The following is a 20,401-nucleotide window of genomic DNA, read 5'->3' as shown; positions in this document are numbered from 1 at the left end:
AACTTTCTCTACAATACCATCCATGAATCATACTTTATTTTGGTAGAATTTCACTTCTAGTCCCTCTTTTTTCCTTCAATTCAATGCAATCATTTCAATTTTTTTATTTTTCTTACTTCTACCCCAATACTTTTCACTCACTTACAATTAAGTCAATATCCTGATTTATTTCTCTTATTTTAAGAGTATTTTAATTTTCATCGACTTTAACTACTTTCTATACTAACAGCTTAAAATTTCATATTTTATCTATTTCTAAAATTCTCAAGTATACCTAACCTAACTTGGTATTGTTCCTAACTCAAGAGTAAGTTAGGGATATCATAATAAAAATATAAATTATAAATCTAGATATAGACTAAATTGAATAAAGTTGAAAAGTGGAGGGACTAAATTGCATTTTTTATTTAGCGATGGGACTTAATTATAATTATATTATGATAGGATGATTTTATAGGATATAATTCTTAATCGGGACACATAATAAGGTTATGTGTCCTTTAGGAAAAGAAATTGTAATTAAGGGTGAAAAGTGGTGAAATTTGATTGGATGATCATAATTATAGTTAAGTTTGAAAGAAATTACAAAGGAGTATTTTGTCTTATTTTCCTAAGGGTGGTGTTAGAGTTGTGTGACTCAAATTTACATTAAAAATAAAATAAAATAAAATACTAGTAGAATTAGTACAAAACTACTTTTATTCTATTTGATATTTATTGTACAAGTAGAATCTATATAGAACTTCTCTCATTCTATTTGACATTGATTAGAATAAGGTCTTTCAACCTATAAATAGAAGTAGTCGAAACTCCTTTTGTATCATTCAAATTTCAACATTAGTGAATTTTTCTTCTCCTCTGTTTGTGGTTTTTCCCTAAAGGATTTCCACGTAAAATTTGTGTGTTCTTATTTTTCTTTCTTTTTACTTTACGATCATCCTATATTTCCATTATCAATATTTAGTTTTTACAAACTATTATCAAGAGCTTTTCAGGTTGCTTGTCTTGATCACGGTAATGGCGACAATAAAGTATGATATTTCGTTATTGGATCGCAACACCAGATTTGCGTTGTGATAGGTAAAGATGTAGGCAATTCTTGTACAGATGGATTTGGAGGATGCCCTACTAGGGTTAGATAAGAATATGCCTTCGACATTGACGGATGAAGAGAAAAAGCATAAAGATCAAGAGGCTTTAATGCAATTATACCTGCATCTGTCGAATGAAATTCTACATGATGTGTTGAAGGAGAAGACCACTGCTCATTATGGAAGAAGTTGGAGCAACTAAGCATGTTGAAAACTCTAACCAGCAAGTTGCATATGAAGCAGCGTCTTTATTCTCATCGTTTGGAGGAAGGTGCGTTTGTGCACGAACACTTAATTGTGTTTAAAGAAATTCTCTTAGGCCTAAAGGTCGTGGAGGTTCAGTATGATAAAGAATATTTAGTGTTAATTCTTGTAACGCCCCAAAATATAAGTCTCTAATTTTTGCATGTTTTGACACTGATTGCTTGTTTACTTTAATGGCTAACTGATTTGGGTGTGTTTGGGAGTGTTTGAGGAGCCTGGGTTCAAGTCTTGGCCTTGGCAAAATTTTTAATTTTTGCTCTTAAATGAACCTGAACATAGGCATGTAGGTCTTATAAATTTTAGTGTTAGTTTTATGTCACAAGAAGAGCTTGTGGTCTACTGGCAAGGTGGTGTGTTGAGTAATTGGGAGGTCTGAGGTCCAAGTCCTAGGTTGCGTAATGGAGTATTTATTTTGCTACTTGAGTTAGGTAGGTGGTGGAGTTGGACTAGAATACTGTTGAGAGGAATTTGAACTGGTCATGGAGGAAGTTGGGGGAGGATATGATGGAGAAAATCAAGGAGGGATAAGGGGAGGGATTTTAGGAAAAAATCAAGGAGTTTGAGAGTGAGGGGGAGTTGTGCCGTTTGGGGGTTTTCCAACAGTGAGAATTCAGCTGGGGAGGGTTATTTTGTCAAATTTAGTCATTTTTCATCAAAGGTTTCGGTTTCAATTTTTATTTCTTTGGAGTACTCTCTCAGTTTGCTTCTATTAAGGTGAGTTCGGGTTTCACGTTCTAGTCTTGCTGTCAAATTTTTGGCCTAGTTTCAAAAGTACATCTGGGGATTGATCACTTTTCTTTTCTTTGCTGCTCTTTCTTCTCTTTTTCCCCATTTGCCGAATCCTCCTATACTCTCTTCTCATTCTCTTTTCTTCTAGTCGAACCTTTCTTCTCTTCTCATTTTCTCCACTGGCCGAATAATCTTCTCTTACTATTTGTGTTTCTATCTTCTATATTGCTTTTTGACTGAGACTTTTTCCTTTTTGTTTGAGTGTGGTGTAGCCAAACATTATCATTCGCTATATCGTTCACTACATTGATTCTCTCTACTGCTTCTCGTTGTTTCTGTGCTACAGGTTTCTAACTTTTGGTATGTGGTTTTACTTAAAATTTGAGTATATTTGTTCTTCTCCTTCCTGTTCAAAACCGAATACTCTTCTTCCTTAACCTTTGATTGCCTTTGGTTGTTTTCTTCCTTTTTGTGGTATTGCTCGCTGCGGTTTTAGGGTTCTTTCGAGGAGTGGTGGTTTGGAAGTTGTTGAAATAATGAATCTTGGCTTCAACATTTAATCAAGGTAAGGAGGGTGATTGTGTTTAAGTGCTTTTAAGAGGGCGTTGTACCCTAGCGTTTATGAACTAACTGTGGGACATGTTTGTTTCCAAGTGGGCGTTCGTGGAAATATTACTCTTCTCGTAAACAGGTGTGTAATCACACTCTCAATTGTAAATCGGCAAAAGTCGAAAAGCCAAAAAAGACAGCGCTAAGACCATAAGGGCGTGCGAACGCTCGAGTGGTAAACCGAGGCCATGAAACCCGGTGTGGGACTATAGAGGCCCCCATGAGCGTTATCATGGGCTTAGGCCGAAATGGGCCTCTAAAATGATCGAAATACCCTTGAAGGGTAAAATGACCGAAATACCCTCAAAGGGTAAAATTACCAAAATACCCTCAAAGGGTAAAATGACTGAAATACCCTCGAAGGGTAAAATGACCGGAATACCCCCAAAGGGTAAAATGACCAAAATACCCCCGAATGGTAAAATGATCGGAATACCCCCAAAGGGTAACATGACCAAAATACCCTTGAAAGGTAAAATGACCGAAATACCCCTGAAGGGTTAAATGATTGAAATACCCTCGATGGGTAAAATTACCGAAATAGGCTCGAAGGGTAAAATGACCGAAAAACCCTTAAAGGGTAAAATGATCGAAATACCCTCATAGGGTAAAATGACTGTTATACCCCTAGGAATTGAAATGTGTGTATGACCGACTTGATCTATGATATATATATGACTGTTACTGAGTATGACATACTGCATACACGTATGATTTATGACATGACATGCTGCATGGGGTTGGGATTCTGATATAGGGGAAGTATATTGTACTAGTGGCTTTGCCACAAACATTGTTACTGGCAGATTTGCTGCGTTACTGATACTGGCAGCTCTGCTGCATTACTTTTATTGGCAACTTTGTTGCGTTACTATTACTAGCAGTTTTTCTGCGATATTGGTGTGTTGGTTGGGTGGGTCGATTTTATCCACACATGGTGTGTTGGTGGTACTGAGTGGTGTGTTGGCTGGATTGGGATAGGTTGCATTACTGCATTTGCATTGTTACTGTATTGGGCTAAGGCCCACACTCTGATACTGTATTTGATGCAATCGAGCCCCATGAGCTATCAAGTGCAAACGATGTCTCCCTCGAGCTGCCTAAAGGACCTATTACCCGAGCTAGGGCTAAGAAGTTCAAAGACGGAATTTTAGCTTTGGTTGATCGGATTTGGGGTGAATCCGTGGCCGGTCTACTTGAGGGCTCATGGACCAGCAAGATGAGCAAATCGTGCACTCTACTTAAAGCTCTTCAAGCTCAATGAGCTTGTTTTAGTTCATTCGTCTCATCTTAGACTTATTTGACTTTATATTTATTTTGCTGGAATAGTTATTTAATTTGTCCATGAGTCCAAGTATTTAAGTTATTAATTCTGGTCAAATAATAATTAGATATTATTAAATATGTCCTAATTAGTTTAGGTGTTTTAATTATGTCCTAATTAGTTCAAGTGTTTTAAATATGTCCTAAACTAATACATGATTAAATGCTGCCGAATTTAATTTGTTTTATACATGATTAATTTGTTGTTTTAATTTGGTGCAGGAATTTACCTTGGACGGCAAAGGTGCATGCATCTTAGATTCATTGCATTTGGCCGATTCATGCATGGCAAACCAAATGAATGTTCAAATTAATGTTCCATTTTAAACATCTACATGCAGTTCATTTTAAGTGTTCACATGAGGGACTATTCAATGATGATGTTCACACATTTGACTCTTCAAACCGACTTTTCACACTTGGTGGCTGTCCATCAACCCTCTTCAATGTTCCTATCTTTTCACCAACAAGTGCCAATTTAAGGATTCAATTAAAGGCTGGCGAATCTAGACATGGCCATTTGACTACCGGTGCATTCATCTCTACAAGGTCCATTTGCTTAATGCCTAAGTTGCCCATTGGAGCTCCCATTCATCGAATCTTTCTAGGGACTTAATTCTGGATCTTTCTTGATTTTTCTTAGCTATTAAGCATGACTATTCGGCTAGCTTATGCAACACTATAAATATTTGCTTGTTAATTTGTAAAAGGACTTTTTGCCATTTTAATTATTGAATTAAGTATTTTGTGAGGATTTCTTCTCTCAATTTCGTCCAAAGACTTAGTTGGCTTATCTACTAGTTAGTGGCGTCAACCTTTGATCTTTGCAACCCGAACTTATCACTTTCAACCAAAGTGTGGCGTTCAACTATACCGAGGTTCCTATCTTCGTTAGATAGTGGGTCGAGGTCCTATTTACATCACTCTAAATCAACCTTAAAGACATATAAGAATCGGGTCAACTTTAACCCTTAAAGTTGGTTCACTCTTGGTTTTAAGCCTATCTTCCCATTTCACCTTAAATCGAAAATTCCAAACCTTTAATTCTCATTCCTTTCATTCCTAGCCGAAATACCTTATAAACCATTGCCTTTTAACCTTGTTTGAACCCTTAACTTCTTTATTGAACGAATATATCTTTCTGAATCAAGACGAACGAAACTTCATCGTTAGAACGATTGGGCAACGAAAACGACTCGAATTCATCCACGAGGCCGGGGCGTATCAGTATTGGGCTAAGGCCTACACTCATATCAGATTGGGCTATGGCCCATACATCACTTCTTGTATAAGGATCGGACCAGCATCGATTACGCACGTTACATGCTGATTGTTTGGTAGAGGATTACACACTGAGTTTTCGTAAACTCACCCTCTCTTCTAACTATGCAGGTAATCCTCAGCCATAGGCGGTTCGGTGCAGCGAGGGACTAGGAGGTGGCCACACAGTCACTACTGCTCACTTTAGCTTTTATTTATATTTTAATTAATGAGTTGGGTTTGGTTTTGTAATAAGGCCTTTTAATTTGGTTTTAAATTTTTAATTGGGTTTTTACTTTTATGTTTTATACTGCTAGTTATTTGAAAACGGATTTTCAAAATAATTATTGTTTTCAAAGATAAGAACTTTAAATGTTAGAGTTTTTAAAATGCTTCCGCGTTTTAAATCAACTTAATATAACAAAAAGCAGTTAACAAGGCAAGCATATGAATAAGTGTTCCATTAGTTATTAATAAGAGGTTTCCTAAAAATAAGAAATGAGTTTGTCAACAAGCTAGTTTTTCGAGAGACACTTCAATGTGACACACCAGATACAGCCATAATGTTTAGGTTGGGTTTGGGGTGTTACAATTTTACTTTGTTCATTGCCCCCGTCTTATTCAACCTTTAGAGATACAATTTTATATAGCCGCGAATCTCTCACAGTTGATGAAGTCTATACTTTCTTAACCTCGTATGACAAGATGAAACATCTTGTGGCTGGATCCGACTCTCAAGGAGAGGGTCTCATTGTTCATGGGAGACAAGAATGAAATACTGATGATAATCGTGGGAGGACACTAGAACGAAATCCTTATAGTAAATATAAGGGTAGATTAAGATCTTCAAACAGAAGTAAAACATGTAACTTCTACAAGAAGAAAAAAACACATTAAATCTGAGTGCTATAAGTTACAGAATAAGATAAAAAAGGAGGCTACGAATCAAAAGAGAAAACAACTAGAACAATTCCGTAAAGCTGATGTTGTAAAAGACTATAGCGATGGTGAACTCCTAATTGCTTCTGCTGACAACTCTAAAATGTGCGAGAGTGGATTATCAATTCTGGTTGCACCTTCCATATGAGTCCCAACCCAGATTGGTTTACAAGATATGAAACAGTGTTTGAAGGTGCTATTTGGATGGGAAATAATGCTTCATGTAAAATGGCAGGTATTGACACGATCAAAACTAAGATGTTCGATCGAGTCACCAAAACACTTATTGGCATATGCCATGTACTAGAATTGAAGAGGAATTTGATTTCGTTGAGTACTCTTGATTCAAAAGGGGCACAAGTACAGAGCTGAAAGTGGGGTTCTGAAGATTAGCAAGGGTTCCCTCGTTGTGATGAAAGGATAGAGAAAGACTACCAAGTTATATATTCTGCAAGGTTCTACTGTTACTGGTGATGCAGCCATTGCTTCCTTTTCCTTGTCAAATGATGATGTTACTAGACTTTGACATATGCGTCTCAGACATATGAGTGCGAACGACATGGCAAAATTAAGCAAAAAAAGACTTCTTGATGGACAAGGCATTAGAAACCTGAAGTTCTATGAGCACTGCATTTTTGGGAAGCAAAAGAGAGTTTGATTCACCAGAGGAATCCATAACACAAAAGGAACGTTGGATTATATTCATGCTGATCTTTGTGGACCATCCAAAGTGCCTTCAAGGGGTGGCGCTAATTATATGATGACGATCATTGATGATTTTTCCAGAAGTTTGGGCATTATTCCTAAAGTAAAAAGTGATGTTTTTTCCACATTTAAGGCTTGGAAAACTATGATCGAGAAACAGACAGGAAAATAGATAAAACACCTCCGCACAGATAATGGCTTAAAATTATGTTATGATGAATTTAATAAATTGTGCAAATCAAAAGGGATTGTGAGACACTTGACAGTTTGTTATACTCCATAGCAAAACAGCGTTGCAGAACGGATGAATAGAAAAATCATGGAAAAGGTTCAATGTATGTTCTCGAATGCTTGTTTACCGAAGTCATTTTAGGCTAAAGCGATCTCTACGGCATGTTTTTTATTAACCGGTCTTCGTCTTTTCCATTGAGAAAAAGACTCTGCAAGAGGTATGGTCTGGTAATCTTGTTGATTATTCTGATTTGAAGATTTTTGGATGTCTTGCGTATGCTCATGTTGATAATGGGAAATTGGAACGTAGATCCATTAAATGTGTTTTCTTGGTTATAAGGCTGGTGTTATATAAGTTATGGTGTCCTAAAAATAGAAAATTTGTGATTAGTAGAGATGTTATTTTTCATGAAACTATTGTGCTACCTAACTTATCTCTTAAACACTTTTCCAATAAAGACCAGCAAAAGTAAGTGAAGCTTCAGATTGATCCATGATCTACAACAGTATACTCCTCAAGTTAGTACAGAAACTTATAGTAGAGTTGTTTCTTCACCACAATATTCTATTGCCAAGAACAGACCTATAAGCGAAATTAAACCTCTAAAGTGGTATACCGAGGTTAATCTAGTTGCTTATACTTATTCCGAGGTAGTTACCTATGAAGATTTAGGAAAGTGGATGATTACCATGCAAAAATATAAGAAATCACTCCATAATCGCTCCATAAGAACAAAAATGGGAACTAGTAAAGCTTCCTAAAGGTAAAAAGGTTGTTCGTTATAAATGAGTGTTCAAAAAGAAAAAAAGGGACTCTAGGAGTTGAAGAACCTAGATATAAAGCAAGGTTGGCTGCAAAAGGTTACATTTAGATTCCAAGTGTAAACTTCACAGATGTGTTTTCTCTAGTTGTGAAGCATAGTTCGATTCGTGCTTGCTTGGTATTGTGGTCATGTATGATTTGGAGCTTGAGCAGTTAGATATAAAAACAACGTTCTTGCATGGAAAACTTGAGGAAGATATTTACATGCAACAACCAGAGGGTTTTATAGTCTCAAAAAAAGAGGACTATGTTTGCTTGCTGAAAAATTCTCTTTATGGCTTGAAACAGTCACCAAGGCAATGGTATAAGAGGTTTGATTCATTTATGACTACTCATGATTTCAAAAGAAACAGCTTTGACAGTTGTGTTTATTTTAAGAAAAACAGTGATGGTTCTTTTGTATATCTACTTCTTTATGTTGATGACATGTTGATAGCAGCCAAAGATAAAGGAGAGATAAGAAAGGTCAAAGCCCAGCTTAGTGAAGAATTTGAGATGAAAGATGTGGGAGCAGCAAATAAGATACTTGGGATGGAGATTCTCAGAGATAGAAAAACATGTAAATTGTACCTAAGTCAGAAAGGGTAAATTAAGAAAGTTCTTTGCAGGTTCAATATGCAGAGTGCCAAGCTTGTTAGTACTCCATTAGCAGCCCACTTCAAACTTTCATCAGCTTTATCTCTACAATCAGATTATGAGATTGACTATATGTCACGCGTTCCATATTCTAGTGTAGTGGGATCTCTCATGTATGTTGTGGTTTACTCACGTCAAGATTTATCATATGCAGTTAGTGCAATTAGTAGATACATGGCGAATCCGGTAAAGAACACTGGAAAGTAGTTCAGTGGATTTTTAAATACTTACGAGGTACTACTGATGTTTGCTTACATTTTGGAAGAACTAGAAATGGAGCCATTGGATATGTTCATTCTGATTTTGTTGGAGAACTTGATAAAAGAAGATCTCTCATAGGGTATGTCTTTAGTATTGAAGGTTGCACAATCAGTTTGAAAGCCACTTTGCAAACTACAGTTGCTTTGTCTACTACTGAAGCTGAGTACATGGCGATTATTAAGACTTATAAAGAAGTTATTTGGTTAAAGGGACTCTTTGGTGAACTCAGTAAAGACCTTCAAATCAGTACAATATTTTGTGATAGTCAAAATGTCATCTTCCTTATGAAAGATCAAATGTTTCATGAGAGAACAAAGCACATTAATGTTCAGTATCATTTTGTGCGTAATATTATTACTTGTGGAGATATTGCTGTGAGCAAAGTTAGTACTGATGAAAATCCTACAGGTATGATGAATAAGTCACTTTCTATAACCAAGTTTGAGCATTGCCTGGACTTGGTTGGTGTTCATTGTTGAAGAGCACCCCTTAAGGGGTTTCGTAGAAGAGGTGGAGAACTTATTTGTTGAGAGTTCGTGGTGAAGAAATTATTCGTTGAGAGTTCGTATCAAGGTGGAGATTGTTAGTGTGTGTGACTCAAATTCCTATTAAAATAAAATAAATAAAATACAAGTAGAATTTGCATATAACTACTCTTTTTCTATTTGATATTGATTGTACAAGTAGAATCTGTATAGAAATTCTCTCCTTCTATTTGACATTGATTATGATAAGGTTTTTCAAGCTATAAATAGAAGTAGCCAAAACTCCTCTTGTATCATTCGAATTTCAGCATTAGTGAATTTTTCTTCTCCTTTGCTTGTGGTTTTTTTTCCTGAAAGAGTCTGCACGTAAAATCTGTGTGTTCTTATTTTTCTTTCTTTTTGATTTGCGATCGTTCTATATTGTCATTATCGACATTCGGTTTTTACAAGCGGATGGGAGCTAAAAGCTTGAATGGCACTTCTACCATGAGCTTCAACTTAGAAAAAGCTTTTACCAAAATATTCAAGGATTTATCAATATTTTTAAGACTTAGGGTTTAGGGTTTATAAATATTGATAAAACTTTAGAAATATTGTTAAATCCTTAGATATTTTGGTAGTCTTAGAAATATTGGTAAGTCCTTAAATATTTTGGTAAAAGTTTTTCCTAAGCTTGTTTTTAGTGGAGTTCACCTTAGAATTTCCCAAAAAGAATATTTTATTTCATTTTTTATGGAAAAAGAAGAGAGAGAGAAAAAAAAGAAAGCCTACCTTGATTCATGCTTGAAAAATAGGAGAAATTGTGTTTTCTCGTCAAATCTAACCTTAGTTTTGAAAGAGAACCTTGTATTTTTTATATCCATCATCTTTTCCATTTGGTACAAGAGTTGAAATGAAGAAAAGTGATGAAAAATTTTGTTCTAGTGTAAAGAACTAAAGGAGAACGCTAAGAATAGTGCTTTCCTTTTTCTTCTGCCATTAAAATAGCTTTTTAGGTAATCAACCCGAAAAATGAGGGGGAAAAGGATTCAGTACATTTTGCATATGTTGGAATGAGGTGTAAGCATATTTCATGAAAAGCATAAGATATTTTAATTGTAGCTTGTATAAGTTGGAGACTGGTGATTAGCCATCCCCAAGGATGGGGAGAGTTCCCCGATATAATAATTTCCAACTTCCTTGATATAAAACAACTTTGTAGAACGCTGCAGTTGGCCATTCGTTTGAGATGATTAAGTTTACGAATTTTATTTAGCTGTTTTGAATTTACCAAAGCTAACAATTAAACTTTCGAATTTACAAAACGAAAGGAAAGAATGGAAAATGAAAAAGAATAGCTCCATCATGGGTCAAAATATATATATCACTTGTCAGTCAACCTTGTGTCAATATATATATATCAGTTGCCGGTCAACCTTGTGCATTTGTTACGTTAGACAACAGCGTAATCAATGTCCAAATTACAACGGATCCTTGTTTGAGAATTGTTTCTTCTCTTTACTCGAATTCAAGTCACAAAAACTTTAAAATCAACTTGAAATTAAAGAAATCGACTAGAAATTAAAAGCTCAATACACGATTGAGTTTAATTAAATTTAACTTATATACTCGAGTTCAACTTCAATTTGAGATAGAAGTTAAATTATTCAAACTTGAGTGAAAAGCAACAAAAAAATTAGTTATAGCTCGAACTCTACATGAAATCCAGGTTAAACAATGTGTAGAACTTGTCTTAAGCTCAACATGCCACTTTGGAGAACGGCATAATCGCAAATCAGTTTTAAAAAACCCCAGAAAGCATCTATGTTCAGCATATAATCAGCTTACATTCTGACTATGGCTATTGTCTAATAGATTTTCCTAAGTTGTTCCAATGGGTCAGCAACAAACGAAATCAAAAGTCACTTGGGAGTTGGGGCATACACAAAAAGCTTCAAATATGAGCAATATGACATCCAAGTTCAGATGTCTGTTACTCAATCCGTCAAATATAAACAAGGGACTTAAGGGACATGCTAATATTCATCTCAAGCAAACCATTCAAGAAACAGAAATGAAATGACAAACAAATTCAAATGAATTCCGAAAAAACAAAATCTCATACCAGCAAAGCATAATAAAAGGGGAAAAACCCCTGATCTCATACTGAAAGCCTTCAAACATTATATGACACTCGCAACTTCTCTTTCTTTCTCTACATGCAATAAAAACAATGACACGAAGGGGGTAAACAATCTAATGAAAAACTATAAGCTAAACTTGGATTTTCTTTCATAGTAAGATTATTGTATACCCAATTATAAAGTACTCTCAGACTTCCATATTCTGGGAAAGAAGGTAGGGACTGAATTGCCAAGCAGTCACCTATACCTAGCCAATATATCAGAAAAACGAAAACCTTAACCCGTTACTCGCTGCAAACAAATTGTACTGTTCAATTGTAGACTCTTTTTTATTGCAACCATGACCATTTTCAACATGATCTGCTGAAAACTGGGAAGAAAGTTCTTCCACAATCTCATCTTTCAAAGGGACAGGACTAGTTTTGCATCCTGTTGAAAGAGCCACAGGCCCGCCAAAATGGAACAAAGAAAAGCTAGAATCATCCGCATTTGATTTCACAGAGACATCATTTTGCCAAACTTCTCCAATTGCCGTTTTTTCTGTTGCATGCAGCCTTCCAGGGACAACCCTCTCTGCACTAAATTCAGTGAAAGCTTCACTTGTTCTACCAGGCTTCGGAATCAGAGTTCGCTCCTCCGCATACAAGCCATTGGCTTCTGAAACTGGCTGATAAACTGGAACAGGATCAGGGTTAAATGGGGGAGCAGCTAAATGCTGCAGAGCACCATATGGCATACATAAATGTGAGTTTCCGTTTAGACCATAGCCAAGAGGGCCAGTATAAAGATATGGGTTTGGAGGGAAAGGCACTAAACCATTAGCTGGAGTTGCTGGCCAAGATACAGGACTCTGATGGTAGTAACCCATGGTTGAAGGAGTTGGATACACTGGAAATTGTATATGTTGGTTATGCACCGATGTAAACATGCCTTGATGTTGAGAACCCATAAAGGCAGTTGGCTTTCCATTATCAGAATTTTCAGCAGTTTTTGTTGGCAGATTTCCTGGAGCTTTGTTCCCTGTACCATCAGGTTGATGTCCAAACAATGCCTGCCTTTCCAAAGCAACCCCTCCATCGGCATCCTGTTTTTTATCCATTCCTTTCACTTGACACTCAGAGAATCCATTTTCAATGCAGATTGATGCATCTCTCCTATCTGATTGTTGACAGGCATCTTCAGAATCTGACGTTGATGAAGATTCCAGATTTCCATGATTTGAAGCAGAGGTATTGCTATCTCCTTCGCTAAGGCATGAGGAGCAGTTATCAGAATTAGAAGTGCTACTCATCGTAGAATGAGGAATTCCGTTCAAAGTAAGGTTTCTATTAGGACAAATTCTGACTTCCTCATAAGCAGCATTCAGTGAAGAACATTGATCCTGTGTTTCCGCATGACAGTCCTTATCTGTTGCAAGGTTGGAGTTTCTTGATCTGTTAACATTGCTATGCTCATGATCAATTTCACCCAAATTTACACTAGCTTCACTTGAGCGCATCTCACTAGATGACTTAACAAAGTTGTCATCAGGCCCAGCTCCTTCAATGTAAGTAGAAGACCTCAAAGCAATATCTGTATCAGAGTTGCTCCGGGGGTACTTTTTATGGACTTCTGTGGGCTCCCAAACTTTCTTGGAGTAAAGTGAATCTCGACCAGAAGGATTGTTTCCTGCAATAATTTTAAGCTTCAGCTTTCCATGATCTTCACGCATGTAAACTTGTTGATTATACTTGTTACCACAATAGAGTTGCTTGGGCATAGCCAATTTAGATTCAGCCTTGCTCACAGATTTGGGCTCTCGACCTACTCTAGTTGCAGACACATGTGGCTCAATATTGGTTCTGTATTCATTGTGTTCGCCGCAGCAGCAAATGTCATATCTGTCACTCCGGCCATTGGAACACTGATACTTCTCAGTGTACTTAACACCACAATTCCGACCATTGGATTTCACATTGGTTATCCTTAACTGCCTATTTGATCCATTGATGTTCCTCGAAGGAGCCTCGAAGTTTTCACTTTGATGCCGTGGCTCAGATCTATTAACAGGAGTGCTTTCTGAAACAACAGCAAACCGGCGTCGATCACACCATTTCATAGACGGATCAAATTGACCATCCTTGCGAAATTTCAATCTCCGACGGGAAAATTTTGATTGCTCCATTATAAAAGAGCCATTTCCATCTTTTACCTTTGTACCTTCTGCATCAGGACTATCAGAAGAGTGATTTTGCAAACTTGAGGTGGAGTGCCCATCTAAAAACTGTTCATCTTGAACATCTGGAGAACCAGGTCTTGACACAATAATATCACCTGTGTCACTCACGGAGTCTCTGCAATTAATAACAATATTTTCTTCAACCTCATGAGTTAGTGAAGATTCTTCCTTTGCAACATCAGGAAAAACAGTAGTACTTTCAGCACATTTTTTTTCTTTCTCTCTTTCTTTTCCTTTCAGTCTCTCCTTTCTCCTGAGCTTTTTCTCCCGTTCTTTTGTTCTTTTCCTCTCCTTGCGTTCTTCCTCTTCACGCTTTTCCTTCTCTTCTTCTTCAAGAAGCTTCATCTGTTGAAAATAAGTAGGGACAGTAATATCTATCAAACAATATATATTGAGAATATCCTCTCCTATATTTACTGATAAGCATAAAAAAACTCCATCCCGAAGAATCACCAATTATTCATACCTGCTTTTCTAAAGTAATAATTTCCTTGCATGCAACATAAACGCGTTCTTCCAACAGCTTAACAGCAAGACTAACAAAGATACTATGTGCATTCTGGCGAGCGGTTCCTTCCCTAAAAGCCTTTTCAACCTGAATATCAAAATGGATAAATTATTTATAAGTTCATAAAAAGAATTTTAACACTAATGAGAACACAAACAACTGAAACAGATTGATTTGTATGTTTTCTGTGCCACAACTTCATAGACACAACCCCTAAGAACCACAAACCAAATCCAGTTCATTCCCACCAAGTAAATAGTTTGACTCCAACAAGCAAAACAGGATGGGGCAAGTGAGCAAGGGTGGCTTGATACTTGTCTCAAAATATCATTGTTTGCAGAACAAACTCATTGCATTCCTCCATCCAGCCAAGTAGCTAGCTATGGTATAGTGATCCTAAGGTAATCTTTCTTAAAGTAATTCCAATCTTCCCAATTCTACGTATCACTCATATAGGTATCCTAGTCATTAGTTGAATGTACATTCTTTATCCTTCTCAAACCATAAAATTCAACAAACCATTTTAAATAGAGATTCTGTTAAAAACAATGAAATGAAATTTTGATTAATAACTTTCCTGCCACTAACTAACACATCAAGTCATTGATATACACAGGATTTTTGTTATATTCCAAATGACCAAACACATAGCTTTTAAGTATCGAATGGAATGATAGAATTCCACAGCTCTCTTTAATGAAAAGAATGGCAGGTACATGCAAGACTTTAAGGCCCAATGAAAAGGTATGAACATGCCTGTTCCTTAAATATAACAGTTGCTGCATCAAGAAGAAACTCTCGAGCAAGTTCAGGACTCTTCGCATGCTTTTGTGGACGGGAGCATTCTCCATCGAGCTCATTTCCATCCTTGTCCATGGAATCATCATCCTGAAAAAGATAAGAGTTAATAATCGCTACTATCCAAACAACTTCATTATAAACTTCACAAAGTTTTTAACTACCTCTTCTTCCTCTGCCTCTTCAGCATGCTCAAAAAAGATTCTAATACTTTCGCCCCTAGTGATTGTAACATAACCGTCTCCAACTACAAGCCTGCAATGCACACATTGTTGGCCTTTCAATGCATGGGCTTTTACAGAAATCTCAGAGCAGCGGCCATCCAATTTGCAGGCCCTTAGAGTGATGTAACATATACTCAAGCCACCAAGATCCAAGCCATTGACTTGAACAGTCCCATTCATGCCAACATTTTCAAATTCCATGATATCTGATTTTCCTTCCCCAGTTCCAACTGCCCACTCAAAGTGGTGATAAGTTCCAACTGTGTCAGCAAAAGTTTGACGCCAATCAGCCTGGACACTGTCATCAGATACCTGGGCAAGTAAGAAAAATGTTGCATAAGTCGCATATATTTTGAGAAGTCCCACACCAAACTTAGTAATTATTACTCTAGAAGTCAGAATTCAAATTTCAACCATATATTCTTTATGAACTGTTAGATTAAAAGATTGAACATATGAAAGTATCAAAAGAATAGTCAATGCACCAAAAGGTCAAAGATATGGATACCTCATACAGAAAGGCTGTATCTGCAACACAAAACCAACTAGTGCATCGAGGTTCTCTACGCATGCGTTTTAGCTCCTTCAGCTCCTTGAACTCACGGATAACGTTTCTTCTGCAATCTCTGCAAAATCTCTTGCTGTCAAACCTGAGCCAAAATGCAAAGATGAGAATGAGATATGAGATGCATACAGAACAATAGCTAGCAGAAGTCTACAGCAATGTTCTCAAGTAGAGCTAATAAAAAAATAGCAGATATGTGAATGAAATTTAAGCCTAGGCCCAATGGTTCCATATAAAAAGACTCTCAAAAGTGCCAAAAGAGGCTTTTGCAACGTAAAAGTAACATTAATTTTAGCATAAATCTTTCTGAGAGGAAAAATAATGAATAAGACTGTTACCAGTTTTAGTAGGTAACAGCTAACAGAGAACCTATTTTCTATATTCTAAGAAAGTAAGGGTTGTTTTTGTTACGGAAAATGAAATCTGCAAAATGATTCCCCACTTTTTGGTATTCGTTTTACGGAAAATGAACTTTGGGTCAACAGAATATTACCCCTTTCCTTTTTCAATAAAGCACAAGACATTTCCTAAAAGTTGAAGTGAAGAAAAATGGATCAATCCCCTAAATATAGAGATCCATCCCTTCTTGTATAGAAGCTGAAGCAAAGCAAAGAAAAGATTGATCCCTAAAGTTAGGGACCAATCCTTTTTATGTCAATGTAGAGTTTTTGAAAAAAGTTGAACAACAAAAAATATTTTACACAGAATGATCAAAACAACAGAAGATATCACCTTTTCCAATAAATAAGTTCATTTTCCTCAAAACAAACAGACCAAAAGATGTAGGAAGCCTTAATGCATGATAATTTTGTCATCCTTCTACTTAGAGTGGGTTTGGATGGGCGATTGGGTGCGTTTAGTTTACTTTTTGTCTCAAGCTACAGTATCACTACAGTATCTAATCTCACCGCCACTGCTGGTTTTACACTAACCGCAGGTAAACGCACCGCCCATCCAAACTCACCCTTAATCACCAAATAAAGGAAATGAACAGTAATGAGGCAAGAGGTGAAAAGAATATACAGTCATTCCAGTCCATTAAACGTTCCATTTTTACTGTTCAAAAGAAATTGTATCATATTCACTTTTCTAGAAGGATGACACAAATTTTACTCTCAATATCCCTCTAACCATATACACCAACCCAACCATTTTTTCATCCTCAATAAGTAACAACTTCTCAACAACGACACCTTTCCAATACCATTCTTTCTGACCAATTTCCTAGTGCCTGTATCAGCAGTAATGACAGTAATTGCTCAAAAATTTCTCTAGTGAAAGTGTAATGTCTTAGTTAGCAACATCTGACTCCATCATAACCACAAATATTAAATGAATTGAAAAGGTAACATTAAGGATAATAAGCATGACAAAAAATCATGTAGAGAAAGCAACCTGTTAAAGAAAGACCACATGGTGAGCAAACAAAAAAATATATATATAAGGGCCCTTTTTCTAAGGAACAGAACTGACGCAAGCAGTGCATGCTTCTTTTACTTACTCTCCCTTGTTCATCTAACATAAAGTCACTTGGAAGCACAAACATTGAAACAAAGCAACACATCCAGGATACCATCCTTAAAAAGATCATTTCCATGTCTCCCCACAATCTCTTGATAGCAGGGTTAGTAAAATCAATTTCATCAAATATTTTATCTTGCGTCTCCTTTGCTAACAGAACTGGAGAGCCTACAGTTGACTACCCAGAGGAAGGAACAGGATAATTTCAAGAGAAGAAAAGAGAGAGAAACAGGTTACTTATCATCCATTTATAAGTCCAGATTATAAGATCATATTGTTTTCGTTCTCTAAAAAGAGCTGTAACTTTCATTGAATATGGAAAAATTTTGGCAACATAACTCAGCCTCATTATCCACTACTTAGTAAGACTCATAAAGGTCATTCTTTAGGATTAACAGTCCTCTGAAGGAAGCAGTACCTAAAGTGTTTCAAAAGCTGCTAGGAATAGAAAATTTTTGAAGACTAGCCTCTCTAGACCTAATGGTTTCTTATCATGCTTGAAAGCCAGAAACAAGTCATTAAGCTATACTCAGGAGATTGTAGCAGGATTTTTATATATGTTCACGATCAGCCCTAGAGTTACACCACTGTATGAAGAACAAACTCATTTAGCTAAATAATAGTGAGTAGTCTTATTTCAGGATTTTCCATTTAAAAGACTTAGACTACGATAGCTAGGAAATCAGATACTCAATGTATAATTTACTTTGCAGGGCTAGTCAAAGTGTCACCGTGGAGAAGAACACAGGATATATAAAGATTTGAGAGACACACAAATGAAAACTTCATGTCTTTCTACTGTCCTCTTCATCCTGAAATTCCACCACAAGCCTTATATTTCTAGCTCCAATGAGAACTGGTACATCAATGATTATCAGACTTCACATTGTTCAGCGGCTAAACAACATAGCAAATGGAACACATTCAACCATAAACGAGCTACAGACACACCTGTACATGAGCCTCTCAATGAAATCTTCTTCCTTCATTCTTAAAAGAGATTGCCGAGTTTCTTCTCCAAGAGCTGACCAGAAATCCACCAAGGTGTCGCAAGAAAGCCTGGCAGTGTGTAGAGCACATGTTTCTCTTGTTCCATGTCCTCTTCCATAACTGGGAATTCCTTGGCTAATCCAACCCCGACCTCCCCCACCACAAGCATCAGGATAAAGCAATTCACGCTCCCGCTCTCTTGCACATGCACTGTCAAAAACCTGATTCAACTGAAACATTAACAACTAGCCGAAAAGGAAAAACATAACCAGAGAAAACAATTTGATCAACACGAACATTTTGGAGACCCTTGAGTGACTTTGAGCACAAATAGCAATCAATAAGTGTCAGTGAACCATCACGACTTGTGGTCAAACCTCCCCAAGGATGCACGGAGGGATTTTGAATTTCATCTTGTGACCCATCTGGCATACTCAATCCTCCATCACTTGGACTTTTTGAGAGTCCTGGCTTATTGTAATGAAGGCTACCAGCTACTCCCTCCTGCTGCAAGGATTTTCCATACATAACAATTTGCAAAAAACCTTCAAGCAGTAGCCCATTACATCTAGAGCAGTACATGTTCTTGCGAGCTTGCTCAAAAAGGGTTTGTTTGTCAATTCTAAGAAGCTCCTGCCGAGCTTGTAACGGGAGCTCACTCCAGAACTGCAATACAAAAACACAGCTCTTTCTAGTAACTAATCAGAAAATAAAATCAATAAATGATGTACGTATAAACCACATTTGCTATTTAAACAGAATAATCAATGACATCATTTTTGGTACATATGGAGAGTGGAGAAAGAATGTGAAGACCCATTAGGTCTTGGGCTAGGACTACACAAGGGAAGTATCTCTAACCTATCCCATAGACTCTGCCTCCTCCCATCCCAAAGACTCAAACTAAATTCTTAAAATTGGTGTTTCACCTTCTAACCACTAGGGTGCCGCCTCGGGCACAGCACTATCCTTATTTGCCAATGGCAAACAAGAACCAATCCTTGAATTCCAAATTCCTCCTCAATCACGTACCAATACTTGTGATAGCCAAAAAAAATTACAAAGACCTTGACCAAAAGCCACATAGAGCTCAACAAGAGTAAAAAGATTCTTTAAGAACCGACAGTGACGAAGTAAATTATCAAACTTCTAACTTGTATTTCTTGCATTACTAAATTCAAAACCAGGAATACCCTAAAAGATCAGTGCCTTGTCTCTAAACAAAATTAGGCAGATATTTTCTGCCGTCTCCAAGCAAAGGCAGATGTCATTAAACAACAAATCCAATACTAGAATCAAAATTGGCACATAATCAAATTTAATGGGATCTGGTAAACAATAAACAAATCCAATTAAATTAAGATCCAATCCAAACTTAAACTACGCATTAGATAAATAAAAAAATCAATAAGAAACACTGATCCATTCCAATCCCAATTCAATTAAAATAGTTATATCACCAAAACTTTCAACAAAAAAATTGAAGTGAAGAAATAAAATCGAATACCTTCTGAAGTTGATTGTAGCTAACATCATCGCGATGCTTAGACCAAAACCCAAATGAGGCACTACTATATTGCTCATTTCTTTGCGCTAATCCTGGCATCCTTTGATTTCTTAAATTCTCTTTGATTTACAGTTATTTACCAATCTTTCCATCCCCGCCCTTCAATTCCGTGTTTTTTTTGCCGATCCAAAATAATAACCGATTCAATCGGATTTAACAATAAAATAAAATAAAATTCCGAGTTCGTGAAAATGATGATGGATGGCTTTCTATTTTTTTCTCCTTTTTGGGGATCCAAATCGGATTGAATTTGAGAAAGAGATCGAAGAGATAATGGAAAAATCTGAAGGGGTGGGCTTTGAGGGTTGATGACGATGATCAGATTTGGAGCTGCATTTTATTTTTTAATTTATAATCATATATTTTGTAAATGAAAATCAGTGAGAAAGGATCTTGAGGCTTTGTTTGTTTGGCCAAGGGGAAAAGGGAATGACGGTTAAATTGGAAACAAAGACTGATACATTAAGTTACAATTTATTACTTCTAAGGTTAAAAATTAAAAATAATTACTAAATAACTATCGGTTTTTTT

At 36.5% G+C, this 20,401-nt stretch overlaps 1 protein-coding gene across 1 annotated transcript; it reads right to left on the bottom strand.

Moving 5' to 3' along the window:
* Positions 1-11,470: 11,470 nt before the first annotated feature.
* On the bottom strand, positions 11,471-20,292 carry LOC105782776 (uncharacterized). Its single transcript, XM_052629497.1, has 8 exons — positions 19,811-20,292; positions 18,601-18,969; positions 18,265-18,524; positions 15,736-15,877; positions 15,168-15,539; positions 14,962-15,093; positions 14,164-14,292; positions 11,471-14,042 (listed from the first exon to the last, which is right to left on the bottom strand). The coding sequence occupies exons 1-8, from the start codon at positions 19,907-19,909 to the stop codon at positions 11,739-11,741; spliced, it is 3,807 nt and encodes a 1,268-aa protein (XP_052485457.1). The 5' UTR covers positions 19,910-20,292; the 3' UTR covers positions 11,471-11,738.
* Between the last annotated feature and the right edge of the window lie 109 nt (positions 20,293-20,401).

Source organism: Gossypium raimondii, chromosome 4 (genome assembly GCF_025698545.1).
Source record: "Gossypium raimondii isolate GPD5lz chromosome 4, ASM2569854v1, whole genome shotgun sequence".
In the NCBI taxonomy this organism is placed as follows: domain Eukaryota; kingdom Viridiplantae; phylum Streptophyta; class Magnoliopsida; order Malvales; family Malvaceae; genus Gossypium; species Gossypium raimondii.
This window is presented reverse-complemented; position numbering and strand designations above follow the sequence as displayed.

What these genes read in the sequence shown, in the direction of transcription:
- LOC105782776 (XM_052629497.1), bottom strand. Translation starts at nt 19,909, where the DNA reads ATGCCAGGATTAGCGCAAAGAAATGAGCAATATAGTAGTGCCTCATTT. An exon ending in CACTCAAGGGTCTCCAAAAT is followed by an intron (nt 18,525 to 18,600) that starts GTTCGTGTTGAT and finishes CAGTTGAATCAG; the next exon opens with GTTTTTGACAGTGCATGTGC. An exon ending in CTGTTATATTTAAGGAACAG is followed by an intron (nt 14,293 to 14,961) that starts GCATGTTCATAC and finishes TTTGATATTCAG; the next exon opens with GTTGAAAAGGCTTTTAGGGA.